Source organism: Camelina sativa, chromosome 9, assembly GCF_030686135.1.
Source record: "Camelina sativa cultivar CO46 ecotype springtype chromosome 9, ASM3068613v1".
Taxonomy (NCBI): Eukaryota; Viridiplantae; Streptophyta; class Magnoliopsida; order Brassicales; family Brassicaceae; genus Camelina; species Camelina sativa.
The window spans coordinates 30,619,367-30,645,456 of record NC_141888.1 but is presented as its reverse complement, the minus strand read 5'-3'; the positions used below and the strand labels follow the sequence as shown (position 1 = coordinate 30,645,456).

General features: G+C 34.9%; 3 protein-coding genes and 2 pseudogenes across 6 annotated transcripts; 3 read left to right on the top strand and 2 right to left on the bottom strand.

Moving 5' to 3' along the window:
• Positions 1 to 692: 692 nt before the first annotated feature.
• LOC104715666 (glutamine--tRNA ligase, cytoplasmic-like) lies at positions 693 to 5,863 on the top strand (annotated as a pseudogene). The gene is made up of 22 exons (XR_015565020.1): positions 693 to 1,292; positions 1,487 to 1,537; positions 1,637 to 1,708; positions 1,796 to 1,886; positions 1,968 to 2,063; positions 2,177 to 2,238; positions 2,325 to 2,405; positions 2,494 to 2,586; positions 2,786 to 2,938; positions 3,027 to 3,082; positions 3,174 to 3,264; positions 3,345 to 3,431; positions 3,520 to 3,717; positions 3,805 to 3,903; positions 4,067 to 4,198; positions 4,293 to 4,429; positions 4,539 to 4,734; positions 4,821 to 4,921; positions 5,004 to 5,109; positions 5,192 to 5,284; positions 5,361 to 5,459; positions 5,549 to 5,863. The product of XR_015565020.1 is annotated as a glutamine--tRNA ligase, cytoplasmic-like (transcript).
• A 463-nt stretch (positions 5,864 to 6,326) lies between these two features.
• LOC147939005 (uncharacterized) lies at positions 6,327 to 7,700 on the top strand. Its single transcript, XM_087465834.1, has 5 exons — positions 6,327 to 6,530; positions 6,626 to 6,793; positions 6,908 to 7,051; positions 7,179 to 7,355; positions 7,452 to 7,700. Exons 1-5 carry the CDS (start codon positions 6,327 to 6,329, stop codon positions 7,698 to 7,700), a joined length of 942 nt encoding a protein of 313 aa, XP_087321960.1.
• An 831-nt stretch (positions 7,701 to 8,531) lies between these two features.
• On the top strand, positions 8,532 to 10,121 carry LOC104712054 (uncharacterized; annotated as a pseudogene). Its single transcript, XR_015567276.1, has 4 exons — positions 8,532 to 8,879; positions 8,978 to 9,145; positions 9,479 to 9,661; positions 9,775 to 10,121. The product of XR_015567276.1 is annotated as an uncharacterized LOC104712054 (transcript).
• A 6,584-nt stretch (positions 10,122 to 16,705) lies between these two features.
• LOC147939004 (uncharacterized) lies at positions 16,706 to 18,394 on the bottom strand. Its single transcript, XM_087465833.1, has 2 exons — positions 18,289 to 18,394; positions 16,706 to 18,027 (listed from the first exon to the last, which is right to left on the bottom strand). Exons 1-2 carry the CDS (start codon positions 18,392 to 18,394, stop codon positions 16,706 to 16,708), a joined length of 1,428 nt encoding a protein of 475 aa, XP_087321959.1.
• A 1,085-nt stretch (positions 18,395 to 19,479) lies between these two features.
• Positions 19,480 to 23,067, bottom strand: LOC104712053 (hyperosmolality-gated Ca2+ permeable channel 2.5). 2 transcript variants are annotated; one of them, XM_019229474.2, is made up of 10 exons: positions 22,639 to 23,067; positions 22,432 to 22,575; positions 22,275 to 22,338; positions 21,923 to 22,135; positions 21,658 to 21,822; positions 20,950 to 21,248; positions 20,578 to 20,857; positions 20,213 to 20,491; positions 19,900 to 20,133; positions 19,480 to 19,817 (listed from the first exon to the last, which is right to left on the bottom strand). In XM_019229474.2, the coding sequence occupies exons 1-10, from the start codon at positions 22,932 to 22,934 to the stop codon at positions 19,647 to 19,649; spliced, it is 2,145 nt and encodes a 714-aa protein (XP_019085019.2). In that variant the 5' UTR covers positions 22,935 to 23,067; the 3' UTR covers positions 19,480 to 19,646. The 2 variants fall into 2 exon arrangements, with proteins under 2 accessions (XP_019085019.2, XP_087319829.1); XM_087463703.1 differs by having other exon boundaries at positions 21,923 to 22,171; positions 22,639 to 22,986.
• Between the last annotated feature and the right edge of the window lie 3,023 nt (positions 23,068 to 26,090).

Here is a 26,090-nt window from a genome sequence, read left to right as displayed (position 1 = left end):
CAAATCAATTTAGAGTGTTTATAGTTTCCAACTTTTATATCAAGTTTCAATATATGAAAAATATTTTAATATAAATTATTTAAATTTTATTATATTATATAAAATTATAAAATTCAACAAAAATATAAAATTGAATTTAAATAGTCAAATTTTGACCCGTTATTCAGTAAATTTTTTAATTCAATAGATATTATTTTTAAAGAATAATATTACTAAAGCTTGAATATTTTATAGATTAAACAATTTAGATTTGGTTTTAAAAATTCAGCTTATGTTATATCCAGAAATAAAACTATTTTTTAATTATAATAAATAATATGATAATTTATTGGTTTCACAAAATAGAATCATATTTAAAAATGAGAGGTGAAGTATAATGATAATTAACTAATTAATATATTAAGTTAGATATCAAAAGATTTTATTTGATGAATAATTTATTAATGGAAATTAATATGATAAGTTAGATGATATAATTCTTTAGAATATTCTCTTTAAGATTTTCTGTATAACCTATTTGTAACCAATTAATCTATCAATTAATGTATAACCTATTGTATTTGTAATCAACTTATTAAAATTATATATTCTACCAAACAATGTTGTCTACTTCCGTTTTATTATAAAAAGGATTGATTTCTTTTTCTGTTTGTGTTTATTTATTGTTAATCCAAATTCTAAGTTTTTATTATACAAATATTAAAAAATTGATTATATATATAGATATATATATACACGTTAATTTTGTTTTTGAGAAAATTGGCCAGAAAATTCTAATCTCTAAACTATAAATTTTCTTTTTGTTGTAAATTTTATATAAACTATTGTTTTTTTTTGGTTACAATTCATCATTAATATGTAAACATGCATAAAGAACCTAACATATATTCATCTTTTTGCAATTTGCACACACTATATATATAGATCTTCGTTTAAGTTTTAAGTAATTGGAACGTTCGGGTTATGATTATTTAGGGAGATTTTAGTGATTTACTGTCAAAAAGCCTTAAACGACGTGGCGTGTGACATTCGGCGTGGCCAAACCCTCCCCCCCCCCCCCCCCCCCCCCCATATATATATAAAGAAAAAAAAAATTCGTAGTGGCGCGAAAGGAGCAGATTAATTAATTAGAAAACATCAAACCCTAAGGCGTCTCTCCGGCGGCCATGGTTCATAAAGACGACAACCCTCTCGAGCTCTTCCGCAAGATTAGTTTGGACGAACGAACTGTTAAGAACACCATCGGAAATAGCAGCAAGATCACCTCCGATCTAATTGCCGTCATCCACCAGGTCTCCTTCTTCCCTCTTCTATCGCATAGAACCCTAAATTATCGAGAGTCTCCGTTTTTCGCTAAATCTGTTCCAGTTTCAAATTTTGTTTTTTTTTTTTGGTTATTTCTCCTTCCTGATTCTTATAGATACAATTCTTCTTTGACATTGTTGTAATGTGATCCCTTGTCTCCTCAATTGGATTATATGCACAGGCTGGTGTCAGTGGTGGCTGCGACCGAACTATTGGATATCTTTTGCACACGGTGAGATATCTTTTGTATACAATCCAAACCTCAATTTTACTGTTTTTCCAGCCATGCCCTACTACACAGTAATATTCGTCAATATAATTGGTAATACAGGTCGCCACTACGTACTATGGGAAGGCTCTTGTGCATCGTCCTACATTGCTCAACTACATTGCCTCTTCTAAGGTTGAGCGAGCTAATGTTTTCTGCCACAAACCGCCCTTTCTTTGGTTGCGATTATTCTGGCTAACACTGTTTACCATTCCCTCGCAGATTAAAACTCGAGCCCAGTTGGATGCTGCATATTCCTTTCTGGATAATAAGGACTTTAACCTCACTGAATTTGAGGAGGCGTGTGGTGTAGGTAGGGACGCTTCTTTTTTTTTTTGTAACATATATGGACTTTTTTTTTTCCTTCTTCCCATTTATGGTGGTTTTGGTACAGGGGTTGAGGTTTCCCTAGCAGATATTGAAGAAATAGTCGAACATATCTTTCAACAGAATTTGACTACCATATTGGCGCTCCGTTACCGAACTAATGGTTAGCTTATTAGTTTGTTTCTCTTTACTTTTCTATCTCTTTCAGGAGTTGCCATTTGGTCAACCAGCTTACTTACAATGTTTCGTTTTTTCTATTGTGTTGTTGTGGTATAGTGGGTGAATATATCGGACATGTCCTCAGATATCTGCCATGGGCAGATCCCTCGACTGTCAAGGTGATCTCATCCCCTATGTTCCTTGCCAACCACATGTATGTTGTCCTAGCTTTTCTTATCTTGTCCCCGTCTGTGTTTTGTGACAGACAGTCATAGAAGCAAAAATGTTTGAATTGCTCGGCCCGAGAACTGCTGCTGACAACGTAAAGCCTCCCAGAGTAGAAGAGGTGAGCCCCGGTTTCCTCTCATTTTCAATGTATCTTCTTCTGTGTATTCTTCCATCTTGATACTTCATTTCTGTGCCCTCTGTACAAGATGGACCATCATTCTTTGGAAGCTGTCGCAAGTCCATCCGAATACGAGCTCAATCCCTACTCTAGATTCCCTCAGCCAGGCAAAAATTTCCTGGTAACTCACCTCATTTTTTTTTTTTTTTAATTTCCATCTTTGTGCTGATTGAGTGATATGGTCTGTTGTATTTACTTGCCTTTTAATATGCTGGGAAGAGAAATCGCTTGGAAGATGCCAACATGAATGATGTGAACTTCTTTCTTTGTGGCAAATATGTTGGTTGTTGTCTGACGTTCCTTTTCGTTTACATTCTCAGGCTCACACCAAAGTCCTTTTCAGTGACGGCTCTGTGCTCAGATGCAAAAATACCAAGGAACTGCTTCACAAACATCTCAAGGTGACTGGAGGGAAAGTTTATACCCGCTTCCCCTTTGAACCAAATGGCTATCTACATATTGGACATGCTATGGTAGAATATATATATACTCTTGCTATTTCGTCATTTCCCCACGCCCACATTTTTTTCATGGTCATTTATTAATTTGTTGTATTTTCAGGCTATGTTTGCTAATTTTGGTCTTGCAAAGAACCGAGGGGGCTGCTGTTATCTAAGGTTATAAAACCTCTCCCGCTTTCTACTTGGGCCTCTTACATGTTTTCCTTCTTTTTTTCTTATTGCCTTCTTTAAAATTCTGATTTTAAAGGTATGATGATACAAACCCCGAGGCCGAGAAGAAAGAGCACATTAATCACATTGAAGAAATTGTTAAATGGATGGGTTGGGAACCCTTCAAGGTATTTTTATTTTCTGCTGTACGATTAGCTTACTCTTACAATTGGAAATTCATGTGACATCCCCCATTGTTTGCTTCTAGATTACGTACACCAGTGATTATTTCCAAGAACTGTACAATTTTGCAGTGGAGTTGATTCAAACAGGCCACGCTTATGTTGATCATCAGGTTTAGTCGACTTTTTCTTTTTCAATTGATTTTCATGCTTTTGTTCCAAGATTTAATTCTATCCAAGAATTTTTCCATCTTCTTCCAGAACGCCGAGGAGATAAAAGAGTACAGAGAGAAGAAAATAAACAGCCCCTGGAGAGAAAGGCCTATCGAAGAATCCCTAATGCTTTTTGACGAAATGAGACGAGGACTGATTGAGGAAGGTCACGCAACACTTAGAATGAAACAAGACATGCAAAATGATAATTATAATATGTTTGACCTTATTGCCTACCATATAAAGGCAAGTGAAACTAGATTCATCTCTGGTTACGTATAGGTACTCCCAAGTCTTTTTAGCTTACTGACCTTTGTTTTTATGGCGTTGCAGTTCACACCTCATCCTCATGCTCGTGACAAGTGGTGTATTTATCCGACTAATGATTTTGCACACTGCATTGTTGATTCTCTTGAGAATATAACGCATTCGGTTTGTCCCTTTCTAACCCTTTTGGCTGTTGAATATATAGCCCATGACTTTTTGAATGCTGCACTTCGTGATTCACACTTAGTATCTGAATCTCTATCTGAATCATCTGCATATCTGAAAATAATCTGCTTCCGTGGTTTCTGAAAATTTTCTTTTTGCGTAGCTCTGTACACTTGAATTTGAAACCCGGCGTGCTTCATACTACTGGTTATTACATTCCCTGGGTCTCTACATGCCGTACGTGTGGGAATACTCACGGCTGAATGTCACAAACACTGTAATGTCCAAGCGTAAGGTTGGTGAGATACCTACGATGCCAATTTTAAAACCTTTGAGCATTCTCTGCACTGAATCATGCTGGTTGGATCATTTGTTTTCTTTTGCTGCAGCTGAACTACGTTGTGACAAACAAGTACGTTGATGGTTGGGATGATCCACGCCTTTTGACACTTGCTGGCTTGAGGAGGAGAGGTGTAACTCCAACATCAATTAATGCATTTATACGAGGACTTGGAATTACCAGAAGGTTTGCCATATATATATATATATATATCAATGAAATGACTTCATACAGTTTGGCATATGTTTAACTTTTTACATTCAAACTGCCCGCTATCTATTGTTGTTTGCTGTAGTGACGGTAGCATGATACATGTGAGTCGTCTTGAGCACCATATTAGAGAGGAGTTGAATATAACAGCTCCCCGCACCATGGTGGTGTTGAATCCTCTTAAGGTGGTCATTACGAATATGGAACCAGGCAAGGTTATAGAGATTGATGCGGAGAAGTGGCCTGATACTGGGAGGAATGATCCCTCGGCGTTTTACAAGGTGAACTAAGTTTGACAAAGTACCAACTGTTTGTGCACACGGGTGAGATGTTTACTATTTTGTTGATCTTTTTCCCTTGGATATAGGTTCCGTTCTCTAGAGTTGTATACATTGAGCAGTCTGACTTCCGAAAGGAAGATTCAAAAAATTACTATGGACTTGCTCCCGGTAAATCAGTACGGCTTAGGTATGATATACACGCTAATCGTTACCACTTTGGCATAGAGTATGATTGATCTGAGACTCAGTACGCTTTCCGCTGTATGCAGATACGCTTTTCAAATCAAGTGCACCAACGTTGTCTTTGCTGATGACAATGAGACTGTTCGTGAGATTCATGCGGTGTATTATCCTGAGCTTAAGACAAAGCTGAAGGTCCCTTCTTTGACCATCTCCATAAATTACTGCAATTGCTTGGCGGCACTTATAAGTCATGTCCGTTGTCCTTTGTCTGCAGGGAGCTCTACACTGGGTCGCTGCATCTTCACCTGGAAAAGAGGAGCCCTTAAAGGTTGAAGTCCGGTTATTTGAGAAACTCTTTAATTCTGAGGTAATTTGTTCATTGTACTTGTAATTTCTGGTTAAATAGGAGCGAGCTAAAAAACTAATGGCTTTAACCGTAACAGAATCCAGCTGAACTCGGTGATGGTTGGCTCACCGACATTAACCCCAACTCCCCATTAAAGATGCTGTGGTCGGGGACACATTCCAGTTTGAAAGGCTAGGTATATTTGTTTTCAGTTTTCCTATGTATTTTTTTCTTTTTCTTTTTCTAATCCTAAATATCAACACTGAATGGATTGCAATGCTTCAGGTTATTTTGCGGTTGACAAGTCCTCTACCCCGGGAAAGCTTGTGTTTAACCGGACGGTGAGACTCGGAGACAGAAAGACGAAACGGCAGATGTAGGTACGCTGGTCAAAAACTCCCCAAAAGAGTGGAATATGATCTATATGGCCCATACGGCTCGTTGTGCAACAGCGAGGATTGGCTGCCTAAGTGTGTGTTTCCGATCGAGTGAATGGTGAAAAAGAAACCATGCCATGTGTTATTTATAATGCTTATCAAGGATATTTATTAGTGTAATGACTTTGTAAGTCTTAATAAGTTCAAAACCAGAGTATTTTCAGCTGTTTTCTTTAATGCCTTTTCAGCTTATTATTAGTGTATTTGTACTAAGTTTCCTAAAAAAAGAGTACGACAAATTTTAGATATAGGAACTTTCTTTCTTAAAACTTAGGAAGAGAAACTGCTGAACCAGTAGATCAGATTTATGAAATGGGACATGAAGTATCTCGGAGAGGGAAGCATAGCGACAGATAAGAAGAATTTAGAAGATACATGATTACGCTAAACATATACTCTCTCTGCTCCTGTTGTTGTTCGAAAACTTGGAACTATGTACCATTTATAGAATCACTCTTGATTGACGTTAGATTTGGGTTAGTGAGAGTGGATGCGCAGTGGTTAAGAGTGATGAAGTTTGGTATCAAGAATTATAGGGACTTTAAAAATATATGAATAGTCAAGAGAAGAAGGCTTTCATATAAAAAACTTGCTTGCTAAAGTACATTTAACACTCAGAAGAAGCTATGGAAAATCTAGAAGCCGCTGGTCAGGAAGCTGTTGGTATTGGATGCAACTATAATAAAAAAGGATCCGAGAAACTTTCCTGCAACTTGGTGTCAGCATATCCTGGTCCATTTGGGCATTCTTCATATGCAGATGCAAAGAAGCGATTGCAAAAACTCGAGCAAGATAATCAACACACCTATCAGAAGTACACAGAACTACAAGTAAGCATCTATACAGAGCAAAATAAGTGATTATTTGGAGTGTTATTAGAAACTTTTAGAGGCCAATTTTACAAGATAATGAACTTTATGTACAGACAGAAAGGTATAGGTACTACACTGTTTTACAGCATCCAGGACATCACAGTCGCTGGGTTGGCTACTGTATTTATCACAGCGAACATTTAGTGGAGCAACTGCAGAATGTTCTTGACAAGCTGAATACAGAAGAAGCATCACAAAGAGGAAGAGAACCACATACAAACGTATGTCCCAGTCAATATCATTTTGTTGTTCACCGTACACACAATTACTAGAATTAGAAAATTAATCAGCTTCCTGCCTTTATGAACAAACAATTACAATTGTTCTGTTCTCAGTGTAAGCAGTTCTTCTTGATGCACGGTTGTAAAAGCTTGGCACAAGAAAAGATGGTACTGCAACAGCTAAAAGCAGAAAACAAAGAGCAATACACTGATGGCCTGAGTCAAGAAACAGTTGACCTCAAAAGAATTAAGCGGGAGGTACCACGCGCTACTCCTACTGAAAGCCCCTCTTAGTTAATTATCATAAATGAGCTTTTGGATATTTACTTCTCCTATCATAAATGAGCTTTTGGATATTTACTTCTCCATCTTATGATAAAATCAGTTCAGGTGGATTCACAGAATAATTCCACAGAATAGCAGCAAGAAATCTATGCATGATCTATTGAGGAGAGTTAAAGAGGTACAGAAGTTGACAGAAAAGGCTATTTCCAATGGTGCACTAACGGGCAACCGCACGAGTCTGGACGATATGAAAGATTCTACAAGTGTCACAATAAAGGTAATGAAGATACAAAGCACATATTTCTAACTCTTTACTAACATGGGCTTGTTTCTTAAAACCAAAGAAATGTGATGATGTTTGTTTTGCCACTAGATTCTGACGAAGGTAATCAGAGAATTTGAGAAAGAGAGAAAGGAGACAGAGAACATTTTGCAAGACAGAATACACTTTGCAAGAAAAAATGAAAAAGGGTACACCGACAAAGTGAGGGTTCTACAGGAAAAATGTAAATGCATAGGTGAGAAACGTGATGCAGAAAAGAAACACTTGCTCGATCTGAAGAAAAGTTTCAGGGCGAGGCACAAAACTGCTTCACAAAGAAAAGGCTGCCGAAAAGGATAACTTCAGAGAGCTACTTCTAAGACACATGCAAAGATCTATTCCAAAGAATAGAAGCAAGGCGCCTATATATGTGTATGGATGATGAACTGATGATAAGCTATCATGTTGTAAAATCACATTGATGATTCCTTTTATGATTCACCTCTCCTCTATAAGATGTATATTACAATATTTCCTTTCCAGATCAATATAATAAGCAACCAAATCATTCTCGCTATTGTATCATTGGCTATGAACAAAGAAATTCTATTAAACAACTAACCATATATTCTCAGAATAAACTTAAAAGCCTTCTGGATTAGGATGCGATATCTGAAGCTGCTTTTGTCAAACTATGACTTTAGACCAAGTCCCCTAAGAAAAACCTTTAGTGTGATATATTAAACTCTTTTTTGAATGCTTTCTATGAAAAAAGTTAACAAATGTTACCAAGACAACTGATTCTAAGTAATAACTACCATATTATCATATAAATTTAAGACTATCATATTAATCATTTCCTTGCATCTGATGCATCCATGGGTTATCTTACAAATAACGTGGCTTATATTCATAACTCTTTTGACCAAAAGCCATTGACTTTGGTGGTGTGGCTTTTGGTCAAAACTATGACTTCCTCTGTTTCATATGATCACATTGAATTCAAGCATTTCTTTAATATTTTATGCCTCCGGGAGTTTATTCCTTCCAATAATCTTTTAATCAAGACATCATCTTATCGCTATCGCTAGTAATCACAGATGGATGCCTAAAGTATAAATATACTGTATAAAAGAAAATTTCTTCAAGGAGGAGCCGTTGACTTACTTGGCGTGGGGTGCAAGAGTTTGGACAATCAATTGTTTGATAGGTTGCTTCATTCAAAGCTATGATATTCTTCGTTCCTATAAGAACACAAAAAGAGCAATGCTTTCAAATGATACTTAGGAGAAGCTTTAGAAATTCTTGAAAATCAGTGACATGGAAGCTTCTACTCAGCTAAACGACACCAGCAAAATCTCCAACTTTAGTGGTATTGGAGGCAACTATGATGAAAAGGGTTTAGGGATATTTTACCATGACAAGGTGTCACCAGACGCTGATCAGGTTGTGCACATGTCAGTTTCCAAAGCTGAGAAGCGACTCAAAAAGCTCGAGAGGGATTATCAACACACCTATGAGAATTACATAGAAACCCGAGTAAGCATCTAAATATAACAGAATAATGAGTACTTGTACTGTTTCAAAAAAGCTTATTACAAGATCAGTTATACTAGATAATAAACTTTTTTGAGCAGTCAAACAGGTTTAGGTTCTACATCGACGCAAAACATTCAAACTATCGCAGTGGCCAGGCTGGAAACGCTATCATATATTACAAGAAACTGCGAGAGCAACTGCAGAATAATCTTGACAAAATGAATAAAGCAGAAGAAACAGAAAGAGGAGTAGAAAGGCCTGACTACGTAAGTCCTCATAACCAAATCAATAACATTTTGTTTTTCACTATACAAACAAACAAAGAAAAGAGAGTAATTAGCCCTCATGCCTTAGTGCAAGCAATTCTCAATGCTGCACAGTTGTAAAAGCTTGGCCCAAGAGAAGAGGATACTACAACAGATAGAAGAAAGACCAATCCATATGGAAAACAGTGACCTGAGTCAAGAAACAATTCATCACACAAAAATAAGCTGGGATGAATTGTTTCTTGACTCAGGTCACTGTTTACTTTAATAGTCATTAGTTTATATCGTCAACTGGCCTTTATACTTACTTTACCATTTTACAAAATCAATCAGTTCAAATACAGTCAAAGTAGAATTCCAAAAAGTAGCAACAGCAAAACAGTACATGATCTGCTGAGGAAATTTAAAGACACAGAGAAGTTGAGGGAGAAAGCTATTATTGCCAATGGTGAAAATGTCAACAACAACCCAACAAGTCAGGACAGTTTGAAAACATCTATTGAGATGGAAATAAAGGTAATCAAAATCATGTCCCTTTCCTCCTTTTTACTCTTAAAGACTTTTGATTAATTGTCTCCTTTCTTAAAATTTTAAAACTCATCAACGAAATGATCTCTGTTATCCAACAGCTTCTGACAAAAGTAATAAAAAAGCTTGGAAAAGAAATGAGAGGGAGAGAGACAAGGATCTGGACTGATAATGGTCACGAGGAAAAGATGAGGCATCTAGAGAAAAAATGTGAATGGATATGCGGGAAGTGGGATGAAGAAAAGAAGTATATTGTAGGGTTGAAGAAAAATACATGAGGGGGTTGTAAGCTTGTAAGACGTCCCACTAGCATTTCAAAGATCATTACATTGTTAATTCTTCCCGCTGTAGTAGTTTGGTTTGGGACTCCAAATCTGCTTTTGCTAAACTGTCCACACCGTTTCTACTGCAAACTACCACTTTCAGTAAACTCATACATTAGCTATAATCACAAGCCTAGCAAAATTTGTTCTACAAGATTGGAACATATCAACGGTGATTATGCCTAAAATCTAGGACTCGCAAAGAAGAGACAGGGCAAAAGATCACCAGAGTTTGATCAAATGTTAGTTCAGCATGCCACCATTTACTACCTTTAGAGTCTAGACTCTTTCCAGAGTTGTAAAAGGACACATAAAAAGACTTGAGATTTGAATGAATCTGATAAATTCTCTGCAAAATTATGTTTTTCCAGTTTGTGAATACATATTCCAAATACATATTCCATATATATATATGGAAAAAAATGTAATAACCAAACTAATTAATGTGTAAAAAACATTCAGCATTTGTCAAAGTAACTCGTTTTTCTCAACAATCACTTGGCCATATATATAGCCTTCACTGATCCAAAGTGACAACACATGAGGATATACGTGTGGAGACGCTTCAAAATCCTAGAGATATCATCCATGATTTAAGAAGACAAGGTTTCAAAACAGTTTCACCTTTAGCCTCAAATGGAGTATGTGCCAAGCAACGGTGGGCTCAAGTTTGTTGGTTAATGGTGCCTGTTATAAGCAGTCGCAGCATCAACATAATGCACTTCCATTTCTATTAACTAAATGTATTATATTATTATTCAAAATAATTTAAATAAAAGTGAAAAGAAATCATATATTTATAATTGATTTTGAAATTTTGGTAACTAATATTAAATGTATTAGTATTCAATGGTAATTATTTCCTTTTTTTTGGATAAATCAATGGTAATTATTTCCAAAATAAGGATTTATTTGTGAAAAATGCAGCAAAAATACTAGTATATTCTCAGTATAAGCTATAAAATATAAGATTTTATCATTTATTCAGCACCACCATCCCTTACCAACACAATCTTCGTTCACCCACCACCCGCCATCACTATCACCAAACCATCAAAATACCAAAATAGTAATTTTCTCTACCCCTTATCTTAGTTTTCTAATTATTTTTATATAGTATGCTATATTCTTTGTTGGTGATTTTGGATTGATTATGTACCAAATTCACCCAACCATTTTACAGAAGAAGAATTGTCAATGCGGAATTTCTTGAGCAAAAATTATCTTCTTACCATCATATGTTGTTCCTTTGCAACAATGTGGTCCGCATTAGATGCAAAATGTAGAGTAGCACATCTTATTGACTTTTCCATTCCTGTCAATTTAAAAAATTGGATAATAATAAGTAACCGCAGCAACAAAAGCTTCATATTAACAGTTTAAATATCAAAGCAAATACTGACCCAAATAGTAAGATCTGATCTTCAACCCAATTCATATAAGTGTGAATTGGCCCTTTCTTCCAGAACTGATGTATGATATTCATTGAAATGAGTGTCCAGTCTTCCATACGATAATAGAGGAAGTTGACTGTTTGAGAAATGAACTCCTTGTGTAAAAATAATACTATATATTACCATCACTGGTGGTTCCTTTACATCGATATGGTCCACCAAACAACATTTTCCATGAGTAGTACTTTTCCCAATATGAATCCTGATTTTCAATTTGACTCTTAGATCAACCGTTGGATGTATACACCCACAAATCCAAAAGACCACCACCAATTAAATTATATTTATAGAATTAATAAATCTTCGTGACAAAAAAAAAAGAATTAATAAATCTTTTTTTTAAAAAATACTTGTGAACGTTAAAAAAAAATCATTCTAAAATGTTGTTTCCGATTTTGATTGTATGATTAGGTTTTGGTGTTTATTAATCTCTAGGGTGAATAACAAAGATCAATATGCCGCCACCAAATTTGACTTATCTATAGACTAATAATCATGATGAAACAAAAGAGCCATCCTTATTAAGTAAATTAATTAGTACTCCGTAATCTTGTTGCTGGATTTATCAGCATAATCGCCGTATCACACAAATCATACTACACTAAAACCTCTAAAAATTAATAATATTGGAACAATGATATTTTATTAATTTATAGTGATATTAATTTATCTATAAATTTATCTATAGTATAAATTATTAATTTATAGATATATATTTTAATTTTTCAAAATTCTTAAAATTATGTTTTGAGACAATTTTAGCAAAATAAGATTAGACTTTCAAATATTATTAATTTTATGGTTTTAGAAGTGAATTTGTAGTATTTAGAAAAAGTTATTGACAATAAATTACAAATACTATAAACCAATTCACTTATATACATAAATTTAAATTCTTGAATAATAATATCAATTGTCGTATTTTAATAGCTTATAAAGCTATCAAAATGAAAATGATGCATATCTAGAAATTGAAAACTTCAAAAAGATTTAGCTATTTTTATGACATGTTATAGAGTATTTTATATTGTTACAGTTTGAATCTACAACATAACAATTGTTTTATAGATATGAGCTCTAGGAGAAAATTAAATTTTAAACAATATATGATTATAAAAGCATATATATATAGAGAAATACCCTAAAATGGCACACATTTGGGTTTTTGTTCCAAAACTAGCACACACGCTAGAATGTTCCAAAACTAGTATTTCTTAATACTGAGTAATTAATAGAGAGAAATATTATTATTTCTGGGCTTTATTAATTATACAATTATTATTCTTTCTGGGCTTTTACTTCGCCTTCGTCCTCAACAATTTTAGAGTCATAGCTCCGACCAAGCTTGCGATGAAGATTCTGATCTGAGATCTTCATTTCTGATCTCATATCTTTTCAATTAAGTGCCAAAACAATCGACTAAAACTTCAATTACTTGCCAAATCGATCGACGACTGAAGCTTCTCCAGCTCCATTAGATCCACGTTGAGATCTCATCTTCCGACCTCATCGTCAAACCTCCTCTTTTTTCCTCTGCCACCACCACCGTCGTTTCAGCCCTGCGAATTCCCACCGCCACGACCGCGAAAATGGACTCGGCAAAGGTGACCTTCATTGCTATAGTGGGACTGTACGGACCACCAAACCGTCTAATCTATGATTCTGGGATTCATAATTTATGTGTATTAAGCTCTCTGTTTTGTTGGATTGTTATATCTATATGTGTATTAAGCTTTCTGTTTTGTTGGAATTGTTATGGTTTAAAGTTTCAGAATTGAGTGGGATAAATTTAATTACGTTTTCAATCTTTTGTGACCCTTACGATGGAGCATCGAGGAACTGATTATTGGAAGTGACGCTCTGTTCCATTGCAAAACACAATCACGATTATTGGAAGTGACGCTTCATGAAGGCTTTCATGAAATTCATATTGGCTTTCCTGAAATTCATATTGGTACATAATTCATATTCGTGAAGGATTTCCTGAAAAGATTTAAGTGCCTATGAGGTTTGTATGAGCGCCTACGAGGTTCTATGATATGAGCGCCTATGAGGTTTGTATTTGATAATTATGATGGAACATTGAGTAAAACACTATTCTGTTGACTTTGATCATACTTGTGAAAACTGATACATCTCTCTCTCTCTGTCTCTCTTGATTTCTTCAGGTTGATTTTGGAACAGATGCTAAGCATTGCTCAACTGAGTTTATTGTGCATAAAAATCAGGTTGATTCTTGATTTATGTGACAGATAAAGAACTCAAATTTCATGTTGCACTAAGAAAAAGGTAAGTGCGTCCACTTTCAAGGAGCTGCATTGTATGTACCTATATTTGATTTTCTCATATGCTTGTCGGTATGTCTTGATATGCTTGTCATTTGTTGTGTGAGTGCAGGTACTTTAATACACTTGACAACAAGAAAATTGAACATTTTGATATTTTACAGTGGTGAACCCACACCTGAAGAAAATGTTCAAATAGATGTTGGTTTCAGACAATTAGGAAGACCTTCATAAAAGTTAAGGTCATTATGGAATGCCTTCCTAAATTTCAAGAATGCCTTCCTAAAAGCTATTGAATCCTTCCTAAATTTTTTAAAAATGTGTTTTTAAATTTCTTTATATGTGTTTTGTGCCTTATTGTATCACATTCACATATTACTCCATTAATGATGTATAATAATTTGATTTGGTGCACATATTGGTGTTTTACAACAAAGGTAGAAAATAAGAATATCTAGCATGATGTTTTATTTTATTTTTATGAAGGTCTTACTAAAATGCGAGATATCCTTCCTAAATATTTTATTGTGCATGAAAATAGGTTCCATAGTGTAATATAACTGGGTTATCAACAAAAGTTTAAACGTTCTGTAGTAATGATAGATGTTGTTGGTTTCCCAAGTTACAAGAACATGAAAAGGTAATCTACAATCTATCAAGGAACCATCTATAAATAATGATTTTATGAAAATAAATTTGAATTCATGAAACAAAGAAAAGTTCAACAAAAAAACTCAGCATTACTAAAAAAATATATAAAACATAGAAAGAAAACTCCATTAGTAAAGGGTAATGGTATCATTTATGTGTTACCCTAGTGTTTACCAATATCCAGAATTTTTATGTAAGTCATCCTGAAATCTAAATTTGTTATGAAGGTCATCATGAAGTTCTAAGAATCCTTCCTGAATTTCGTGTAATCCTTCCTGAAGTTCACCAGTATCACGACCAAGTGACATCGTATATTTTTTTGCTGCAACAGTTGCTGATTCTCCTAATGAACCTCCCCGTAAGAGTTAAATCCCACAGATTCGCAGTTACCTTTGAACACAATCTAAGCACTCTCTTGACTGAACACAATCTCAACCACAATAGACTATGAGATTGTAAGTGTTAAATAAGCTGTAACCAAGAAATTTTTTGTAAGAAATCAGAAGTCAAACCTTCTCTTCCTTCTTCTTCTTCTCCCGCTCAAGTTCCTCAACTATAAGGATCTTCTTCTCTGCTTTGGACTGCGAACTAAGAAAACAAATAAAATTCCATTCTTAGAAGAATTTCACAATTCAGTGATAATCAATGACAGTGTAAACAGAGAGAAAAATCGCAGTCGATGATTCATAAAAGCCAAGACTAAGATGCTGCACATGATACAAGACGATAAGCAAGTCTAACCAGTTCAAAAAAGTAAATTCAACAATTTGAGAGAGAGAGAGAGAGAGAGAGAGAGAGAGCGAGAGAGAGAGAGAGAGAGAGAGAGAGAGAGAGAGAGAGAGAGAGAGAGAGAGAGAGAGAGAGAGAGAGAGAGAGAGAGAGAGAGAGAGAGAGAGAGAAGCTAACGCCCAGCTGCTCAAACGCGGAGAAGTCTCGATTCAAACGCGGAGACGCCTCGATTCAAACACGGAGACGTCTCGATTCAAACGCGGAGCCGTCTCAATTCGATTGTGCCTGAGAATAACACATATATTTTCGCTCTTCGTGTCTAGTTACCGATTCGTGGGTGGTGTTCATATTGAAATCTGGGTAAGGGATGAATCGTGTCGGTGTAAGCAGAGAGGAAACGACATAAACTTTAATTTATTGATAATTTATTTTTTTCCTAAATTAATGATATATAAATGTGTGCTAGTTTTGGAACATTTAAAAACATATGCTAATTATGGAAGAAAAACTTAAAAATGTGCTATTTTTGTCAATTGCCCATATATATATATATATGTAAAATTTACATGATTATTAATTTATAATATTATTGGGATCATATTTCACATGGAGGTTTTAAAAAAAAAATTATCTTATTATTTTATTAAATTTTGTTATTTTTTACATTGACCCGACTCGGAACCGACAAATTTTATTAATTTATATCGTTTATTAATTCAAAGAGGTTTTACCGTAAGTTCTTACAAGTAATGGAAGGTTTTCAGATTTTGTTTCCAGATGCTAAGAGCCTAAGACATACTCCCTCCGTTTCAATATATTGGATGTTTTGAGGTTTATTTGGTGTTTCAAAATATAGGATGCTTCTTATCCCTATGTAAAATTAATACTATTTTATTTTTAAAAAAAATGTTTTATCTTTAAAGTTTATTGTCTTTAGTTTCCAAGATTACAACTTACGATACAATTGACAAAGTTTAATTTTTCAGATTTACTTCCACTATAAAACCGGAACAGTTGTTACTTCTACATATCAAAATAAAATAAATTTCTTTTAAACACTCAAATGGATCCAAAAAAAAATCAGAAGGAAAAAAAATCAAAGAAGAAGAAGATGCTCAACCCAGTCAACCAAAAAGTGCAAGCAACCCTCAAAACTTTGATTTAAACAAAAAGATCTATTTCCACGAAGGATCGATTGATCCCAACAAAGAAGTAGAAGAGGCTATGTTGGTTATGTTAAAGATTTATGTGCCAAGTCTTTTTTAGCTTCTCTTTCTTCTCTATTGTTCTATGTGAGTTTCTTTCTTCTGGTTTCTTACGATGTTTAAGGAACTAATAAGACTATAAAAATAAAAATAATCTAAATAAAATATCTTTGCCATTTCGAATAATCTTATTGATCTGCCCACTAAGTCAAAATCTTAAATTTTAAAATCAAATAAAAATCAATCATAATTTAATCAACAAGAAGTCTCCGATCATTAACATTATCCAAACACATGACAATAATAATTAAAAAGAAAAACAACAACAACAAAAACAAAACAGCATAAAGCGATTTTTCAGAAAGAAAAAAAAAAACAGAGCAGTTCACGAGTTCGACAAATTTAGTGTGTTCAATACACTTTGGACTAATACAGGATCACAACTTATTTGTATAGGAAGCTGATCATATCTTTCCAACACCGATTTGCTCATATGTGGTGTCTTGTACTTGTTCGATCCTCCAACTTTCATAATCTCTTGCATGCACAATTGAAGAGTTAGAAAAATATGGTTTACCTTTTCCGTAGAGTAGTTTTCAAAAGACTCTTCTACCGCACGAACAAGATCTTCGATGGTTTTTGGACACTCTTTATGCTGTAACGACTGAATAGCACTAAAAAATCCAAGATCTAAAATATTTAGATCCGGTGAGTTTGGTGGCTGACACATCAACTGTATATCAAAACCATTACTTGATGCAACTTCTTGGAAATCTTTATCCCCACATTCAATATGTGTTCTTGCATTATCTTGTTGGATGAAGATAGTTTTCCCTCGATCTTCTATTGGCCACTTTTCATGAATAACAGGAAGAACCTTTTCAATCAAACATGCTTTTATATCTTCTCTTTTGACCGATGTTGCTGCCTTTAGTTCCAAAGTTCCAGCTTCTCTATTTTTACTTCGTCTCTTAGCTGGCTCCATAGTAACAAAAGGAAATATTCCAATCTTTCCAGAAAATATCTCCGTTCCTTCCTTGTCAAACCTTGGACGAGCCATAGCAGCTAAAAACATTACTTTTCCGATGTAATTCTTACTTTGACATGTACGTAGCGGCTCTTCTTCAGTCGGAAGTAAGTAGTAGTTCTCCGTCTTCTTTGTCATGTAGAACCATTTTTCATCGATATGCACCATATTGTACATATCAACAAACTTTGGTTCATGAGGTATAGTATGTTTATCCAACATAGAAATGCAAAATTGTAGTCTACCTTTCAGATTGTCTTCCTTCAAATGAGGCTTGATGCTATTGGTATGACGTCGAATAAACCCTTCTTTCTTCCGTCTAAATAATGTTGTAAGACTCACATTCATAGCTATGGCCATCGACCTCAAAGTTGTTCGTTTGTGGAGCGGAATATCAGTGACTTGGTGTGGCTCTATCAAGATTCTTTTGCGACCACAATTTATAGATCTGCGGTGAGATACATCCACTGTTCCAGTATTATGAACCGTTTCTATTGCTCTTCGCCAAATCTTTTGCACCATTAGTATAGGCACTGAAAAGTGATTAGAAACTTCTCTGGTAATAGTTCTTCCCAGCACCCCATCATTACTCCTCATTAGTAAAGCATTGAAAATCACCCATCGCTCTTCATTTGATAGATTATTTCTGGTTTGTCCCGAATGTTGTACATTTTCGTTTTCTGTTTTAAGAAAATAGATTTAAGAAAACAAATTAGAAATTAAACTGTATAAGTCATGACGTTAAACTATGTAACAACAAAATCGTAACTAATTTTAAAAGAGCCTAAATAACTGGAATAATAGAACAATTAGAAAATTATCCTCAAACAAAGAATATGAGAACGTGACTAATTAAGAAGAACTAACAGAGAAAAAGTAGGAACTACAAAATTAATCAGTAACTAACTTCAGTTTTATTATGCCAAAAAAAAAAAAAATACCTGGAACAACTGCAAAGTCTCCATTGCCATTGCTAAAAGCTTCTTCTGTTGGTGGGATTTCGTTTAAATCAAACAAAAAATTATTCTCATTATTTAGTAGTGACATACTCAAATCATAATTTTGAAATAAAAGGTAGAAACTATTCTAATTTTGAAACTTAAATAAGCATAACAGATTCACAAAATATTTACATTGGCTCCAATGTAAAAATTTTGAATTTTAAGTTTAAAAACAATTATGTAAAACGTTGGCTCTATTTTTTTCAAGTAATTCAGATTCATCAAAATTTTACTTTGCCTCCATTGTGTAAATGACGTTTAGTATTTCCTTTTATTAATTGAGATTTTTTTTTGCCTTTTTGGGCAAAATGATTAAGCACGTTTTGCCTACTTTAATTGCTTCTAACTGCTTTAGTTAAGTGTTTTAATTAAATAAGTATTTTTCTTAATCTGTGTGCTAAACTCAAAACATCCAATATATTGAAACGGAGGGAGTATATCCCAAGCAAATTTGTGACCGTTGACAGTTGCCAGTTCCGACATATATCCCAAGCACATTTGTGACCGTGCGGCAATCTTCGTGTACCAATCGATGGGATATCTAGGCCTTGCGTCGAGATAAGCTTTAATTAGCATCTTTCTCTGATAAGGCAGCCATTTTCCCCTTCCTCTTCTCCTCTCTTCTTGTTTCCTTGCTTTGAAGTTTGAATACTCAACTTTCCTTTTATATACAACTAACTCTCTTGCCGTGTGTACTCACTCTTGTTCATATTATGAAAAAGTATTGAATGAAGTCCAACACTTAAAAATAGCGTTAGAACTGCTTAAATCTGGTTACTATCATATCTAATGTAACTTCTTCTGATCTCCTCGTTCGCTTCTAAAGGAAGCTTTAGAGACTTCCTGTGTTATTGGCTCGACGTGATGATACGATTACGACCTCAAAGGAGACTACTAGGCCTTAATTAGTGGGCCTTAACAATAATTAGTCGTTTAAGTTAGCCCGTTACAGTTGCATCATTGATCGTATTTAGTCTTTCTCTCTCGTTCTCTGTAATGATTATGGAAAAAGATCAACAAAAGTTACAAAACAACATTAGAGGACGAGGATAATATATTTTAATAAACCAAACTGATTTAGAAACAAGGTGTTGGTGATGTCTGTAGATTAGAGGACGAGGTGGAAGGAGGTGGAAGGAAGAGGACTTATTAAAACAGTAAACAACTTACAAAAATCATCTGGCCATTAATAATACAGCCTTCACTGATCTAAAAGTGATAACAAATGAGAACGTATACGTCGAAAGCTTCTAAATCCATAATCTACGTAGAATATACTAACCAGCTCACCTCTAGCTTCAGATGGATTCCGTTCCAAGCAATGGTTGGCTCAAGTTTGTTGGTGATTCCACTGAGCTTATTACACGCTCTAAGCAAGGTTGATGCCTGTTATACGCAGTCGCAGCATCACCATAATGTGTTCCCATCTCCCCATTCTTTTCATCTTCTTCATCTATTTCAACTGCTGTCTGCACCACAACAACAGACAAAGTATATGAAAAGAGCTGTTTCTGTCCATCATTTCCTTGGAATTTTTTTATAAATATATACCTGTATAGGGAAATGTTTGAATGATGGGAGGAAGCGGATCTTGCAGTACTCGTTATAAGCTATAGTGATCAGTATGAGTGGTATAGTAGCAATTGCTGCAGATGGCTTTGACTTGAGTCCAAAAAGACCGACCATTGTGATTTGCATAAGTATTATTGAGACAAAGATATAATGGTGAATGAATGGCCAGAATCGGCCGCAGGTATCGTATGTAGTCTCGTACACATCTTCCATCTGAAGAAACCATGGTTAACATAATAATGTAAAGTAGTATATGCACACATCTTAAAAAGAATTTTAAGAGAATCTGGACCTGGTTGAAGTAGACAATGTATCCAAGGCAGAAATAACCAACTAGGAAAGGGAGCATCAATGGTGCGACCACGGCATAAATCATACCGATCATTATCGATAAGGAAACTGTGGGGATAACTCTAAAATATGGAAATGAAAAGAGGTAAGGGGTTCTCTCTTTTCCTCTTCCATAAGTGCAGGATCTCATGATATCAAATAGTACAAGTCCCAATTGAAGAATCTCCAAAGAAAATCCAGACAGTCCATCTGTCAAGATGTATGTCATAAAAAACTCTGCCTATATATAAACATCAAGTGAGACAAAAGTTACTGTTTTGAAGAAAAATTTGTTTTTGGAATTGTAGAAGAGTGTATAGGCTTTACCTGAGCTGAAACAGCAGCAGCAAGGTGACTAGGAATGTCTCTAGGATGAGTGAGATATTCTCCAATTTCATCTAGCAAGGACCCAGAGATAAGACTCAAGAAGAAAATATTTCCCATTAGAAAATAGAAGACCATATTGCAAGCTTTGATCTCCTCGTTGCTTTTGGAAATAGAGCCGCCAAGATAGGCCATTCCAAGCATTGCAAAAGGAATGATGTACATGAAACCTTTGAGTATTGCACTTGGTAGGTACCCTGTCACAACTGAACTAAGCCCTGGTCTATTACAAATAAAAAACTTATATTATTATGATAAAATCAAGAAACAAAACTTTATGAGAACAGTAATAGTGAAGGAGAAGAGAACCATTACATGAATTCAATAGCCATGGCTGGAGGGAACCATTTCTTAAGCTTCTCATACTTTGCAATTCCCTGGACAGCTGTGACTGGAATAGCAAAGAAGATTGTAAGAAGTGCTGCTGCAAGGATGACTCCTATTTTGTTGAGAGGCAATAGCTTTTGCGGAATAGCAAGATTTCTCCAAGATACATCTCTTGGTTCAGGAGCCATTTCAGTTATAAGTTCTAGGGGATTTGAGTGCTGCTGTGTTTGAGCTGCTAGAGCGGCACTTCTTCGGGATTTGAAGGTAACAAACGCAACAGGTAATTCCTAGTTTTAAATTACGCACAATATAGTAGTGGTATTAGTAACTTAGCAGGTGATTCATTATGTTGTACATCTATGGAAATATAGCGGAAGAATACAGTCGATTCTTCTATTATGTAGCACCTGATAACACAATATGCCAAATTCAACACACTACTCTGTTTGGTCAAGCTGCCTCATACAGTCTCTAGCTATGGTTTTGTTTTGGAAGTTCCTTTAGACTACTTAGATGCTACTCTCCTCATAGAACTACTACTATTCAGGATTCATGCAAGCCACTATAATTCTAGCTAGGATCACAGTTATCTAGTTTTGAATACAAGAACAACTTTGTAACCTGAAATGCTAGAGTGTTCGGATTATTAGAAAAAATGACATAACTTTGTTAACCATCAACTCTGAACACAAGTACCTTCTCACTGAGCATAGTTTCACTTTGAAGGTGGCAAATCATATTGGTAATTTCTCGAAGCTTCTCTTCAGATGTGGATATTTGCTTATGTTCTTGTGATCCATTTGAAAGCAAGTCTGTGTGTCTCTTGTCTTCTAGCTCTTTCTTAAGCTTCTTCTGCTTCCCCTACAAAAAGGATGCTACCATCACTTTTGCAAGACCAGAAAGAATTATATGCTGGGGCATGAAAAGATGATATCACCACTGCCAAACGCCCAAACCTTACCAAAAGGTACTCAAGATCTTTCCCATCGTACAACATCTGATACGAGTGATAGCTGAAGCGATGATGCTTAGAAAAGAAGTGATCAACAGCGCAGCCACGAGTGTTATGCTCAGGGCAGAGGGGTACTTGCCGGACAAGAACAGTGAACTGGTCAGCACGGTGCCTAAGTTCTCCCATTTGTTGAAGCCTTATCACAAGAATCTCCTTATATTCCTAGATGGGGAGGATCGATCCAGTAAATAACCTATTCTATACAAAATAATCCGGTCCAGGTATATATAGATGATCGACTTAGTCAGAATCCAAGCCAGATTTTGGAAGTATGCCATGATAGACAATAGTAAAAGCTTACCTTATGCAACAAAAACAATGCATAGAATGAAATGAGCCACAAGCATGAGAAGTGCACCCACAACCTATACGAAATTAAATTTAAGACATATATATCAAGAAACCAACTCTAAGAGAGATAATGCAAATTTAAGACATGAGCAAAAGACAAGGCTTACTTGTTAGAACCTCGTGTGATATTAGATATTGTGAAAGCATCCATTGAATACTCTCTTCGAGTCGGTAAATCTGACTCATTGTAATAATCAACCGGAAGAAGCAGTGACGCTCCAAGTAATGAACACAACAGGAAGAATCTGATTCTGCGACGTAATCATGTTTAAACGCGAGATAACATGATATTATGATAAAACCAAGATCCTCACCCGAATTTGAAGAGCCTGATGAGGACGAGAGCGTCGAGGCCATGTCGGCTGAGGATGTCATCCTCGGGGACACGGAAGGCGCGTGGGATCCACGCAACGGAAGGGAGGAAACGAGGGAGGCAAAGGGAAGAGTGTAGAGACAGAGGACGGTGGTGGTGGTGGCGATCTGATAAGCGGCGAGCGTAGTAGACGACGGCGTTGCGAGGTTGCTTCTTGAGGACGGAGAAGAGCCAGAGTGCGACGAGGGCGAGACCTATGTTGATCGACGCCGACGCTATCAAGCTCTCCGGCGTCATTTTTTTTCTTTCTCTTTTGTGTGACTATGTGAAACAGAGTCAGTCACATGATGTCATGTCATGTGGCCCTCCTTGTGCTGCTGCATGTAAACAGAAAGCCTCCACGCCGCATTTGTCTCCTTTTTTCATTATTACACCTCGACCAAAATAGCATAGTGATATTTATTGAATTTTTGCACCTCCCTAAAAGGAAAATTCTAGTACAATTTAATTTGTTTTTCAACAAAAATCACACTATTTGAGTAGTGAATTTTTTGGACGTTGGTTGTTAAATGAAACTTATTTATGTAAGGCTAAATTTGTAGAATTAAAAGCAAGTGATAATTATCATCGCTAATTTTCAAAATTTATGGTATACTATCTATATATATAGGACTATTTTATGAGAGATTTTGTGTTACCAATGTATTTTACTATTTTGTAATGCACTCTATGTTTTTTTCTTTTGGGACAATCTATCTATCGAGTTCTTTCAATTTCAGTAAAGACTTGTCAATTGTGGTATTTACTGGTTAAGTAGTCTCTGCCGTAATGTCTAACGTAACTCGTGAAGTCCACAGTCCACTCTGTGTGTTTCTAACGAGGCTGACCAGATCAGTCGATTGGGTTTAATAAAAAAAAAAAATCCCATGTGGTATGAAAGTACAGACTTACGATGAAACAAGATAAACAAACGCATAAATAATCCAACACACAAAAGACTATTATTCACGTGGTTTGAAATTTCCAACCTTAGTCTACAACTTACAACGACCAAAACAACGTCAAAAACAAGATTATTAGTATAATCGATTGCAACCATTTGATATCCATTGTTTCGTGACATACATGAAGTGTTCAGGACAACACATGACTAACTTTAGTATACTTTATTTTATTTTATTTTCATTTGAACAAATTGATCCAAGTATATACTTTTAAAAAGTCTTAAAGATGAATATAATCTAAAACAGCTACAACACTTTATGTTTTTTTTTTGGGGGTACAAACTTTTTTAAACGAATATTACTCGTTTTTTCTTGTCAAAAACTTTAACTTGTTTAATTGTTTTTGACGAGAAGCAGTAAGAGAGGATCCTCTACATAATTCACAAAAATCTGGATTAGTCCTTCGTGCCATGAGTCATGTATGATCTGGCCCGGCCATAAAGCAGGCAAAGGTATATACTAATTAAAAGGCGACATTTGCAAAATAATTCGTCTATTCCAATGGTTACGTTGTACTTTATGAGTTTTACTAGTATTTGATCCGTGCTATAGCACGAGATAGTTTTATGTTATTAAATTTATTTTTTAAAAATTAAATTATTATTTTTCTTCAAAATCTTACATAAACCTAACAAAAATCCAAATTTAATTTCTAAATATATAAACAATCATTATTCTATCATCACAAAATAAAAAATGTATGAAAAACACTTACAAAGTTACGATGCATCTAATTTCTGCAAAACTAAAATCTACATCTTTAATTAAACTACATATAATTTTCAGATTTTCTTCTCAGTGGTTATTTCACATATACCATAAAAATAGTACTTAACGTTAATCAGATTAAGTATAATGGTAGATTTCTGTATATAAAAAAATCATTACGTATAGCTTGTTAATATAATTTAAATGGATACACGTTGGCATGTTTTCATTAGTAGTTATATATACACAGAATACATGCATAATAATAATTTACTATAATGTGACATTCTAAATTTTAAATATTTTTAGTTAAAAGACGAACTTTCCCACGAAGAAAGTTTTTTTGCTCTCTTGCCCAATATAAAGGATGATTACAATTATGGTATTTGACATTGCAATCAAGAACAAACAAACTTATCAAATTCAATTTCTACAGAATCATTAGACTACAACCTTATCTAAATATATATGGCAAGAGAGCAAAAAATAGAATCAGAAGATACAGAATCGGATGATTGAAACAAACTATATCATCCAAAGTTTTTTTTTTTAATGTAGTACTTAATTAAAAAGAAATGAGGACTGAATTATATACAGAGTAAATTAAGAAGAACGAAATATAGAGCATCACAACAAAATAATAGTGTCTAGAAATACAGAGCCACACCTCTCGGTCGAAGATGGTTTTAGGGAACAGTTGAAGCTTCTAGTTGGAGACGGTTGAAGACGGTTGGAGAATGTGTATAAGTGTATGAGGCAAGTTTTCGATTGACAGTGTCTACGATGAATCTCGATGTACCGAAATGGGTGGCTGGAATGTTGACGTCGGACGTTCGTTTCGTTTTCACAACATGGGCTAGCTCGTTGCTTGGAAGAGCAGCCTTGGCCAGAACCATGTCAATACGATGAAAAGGTAATGACTATATTGAGGCTGTGAACCGTGGTAGTCCACAGTCCGGATTAGTTTTTGTGCCAACTAATGTCTTGGATTACATCCGGTTCACCACAAAGAGTACATGCCTAGACTTGACCCCATTGTCATGGGGAGGATCTTGCATAAGATATGTATAGAAGATTCAGAAACAGAACAAACTAATAAAAAGTAACAAAAGAACTAATAGGATATTAACACAAAATTGTGAATAACGATAATTTAAATGTAGACATATTCACTAACTAAAGAGTTATTGTTGTTTTACCTCGAGGAATTTGTCTGAGTTTCTCAACTAAAAAGTCTAACGCAAGAAAAGATTGTACTACGACATACATATATAATTGCGAGTATTTATAGAAGGTTAAGCCTGTAACATGTCAGTTTAGGGGGTGTTATTGGATTGTGGTTTTTAAAGGAGTTTGATGTATTTGAGAATCAGGTGTTATTCAATTAGGTATTTTAAAAAATCCATTAAAATCTAGTGTTATTCAATATCTACTGGATTTTGTGTGATTTTAGATTTCAACGTACTTTACTTCTAAAATATGAACAAACACAATACCACACTTTTCTCAATCATTTCATTTTCTTCTCCTCTCTCTAGATGGATCTTTAGCCTTTGATATATTATTGTTTGATTTTTTTTTTCAATTCTTTTATATAATCACACTTATTCATTAGATCTGTATTATTTTTGAGAATTTTTTTTTTGTGTTCTTTAACTTTTTTTTTCTGGGTTCATGATCTATAACTTTTTTTTTTGGTTTATGATATAATCACACTTTTTTTTTTCTGGGTTCAATCTCT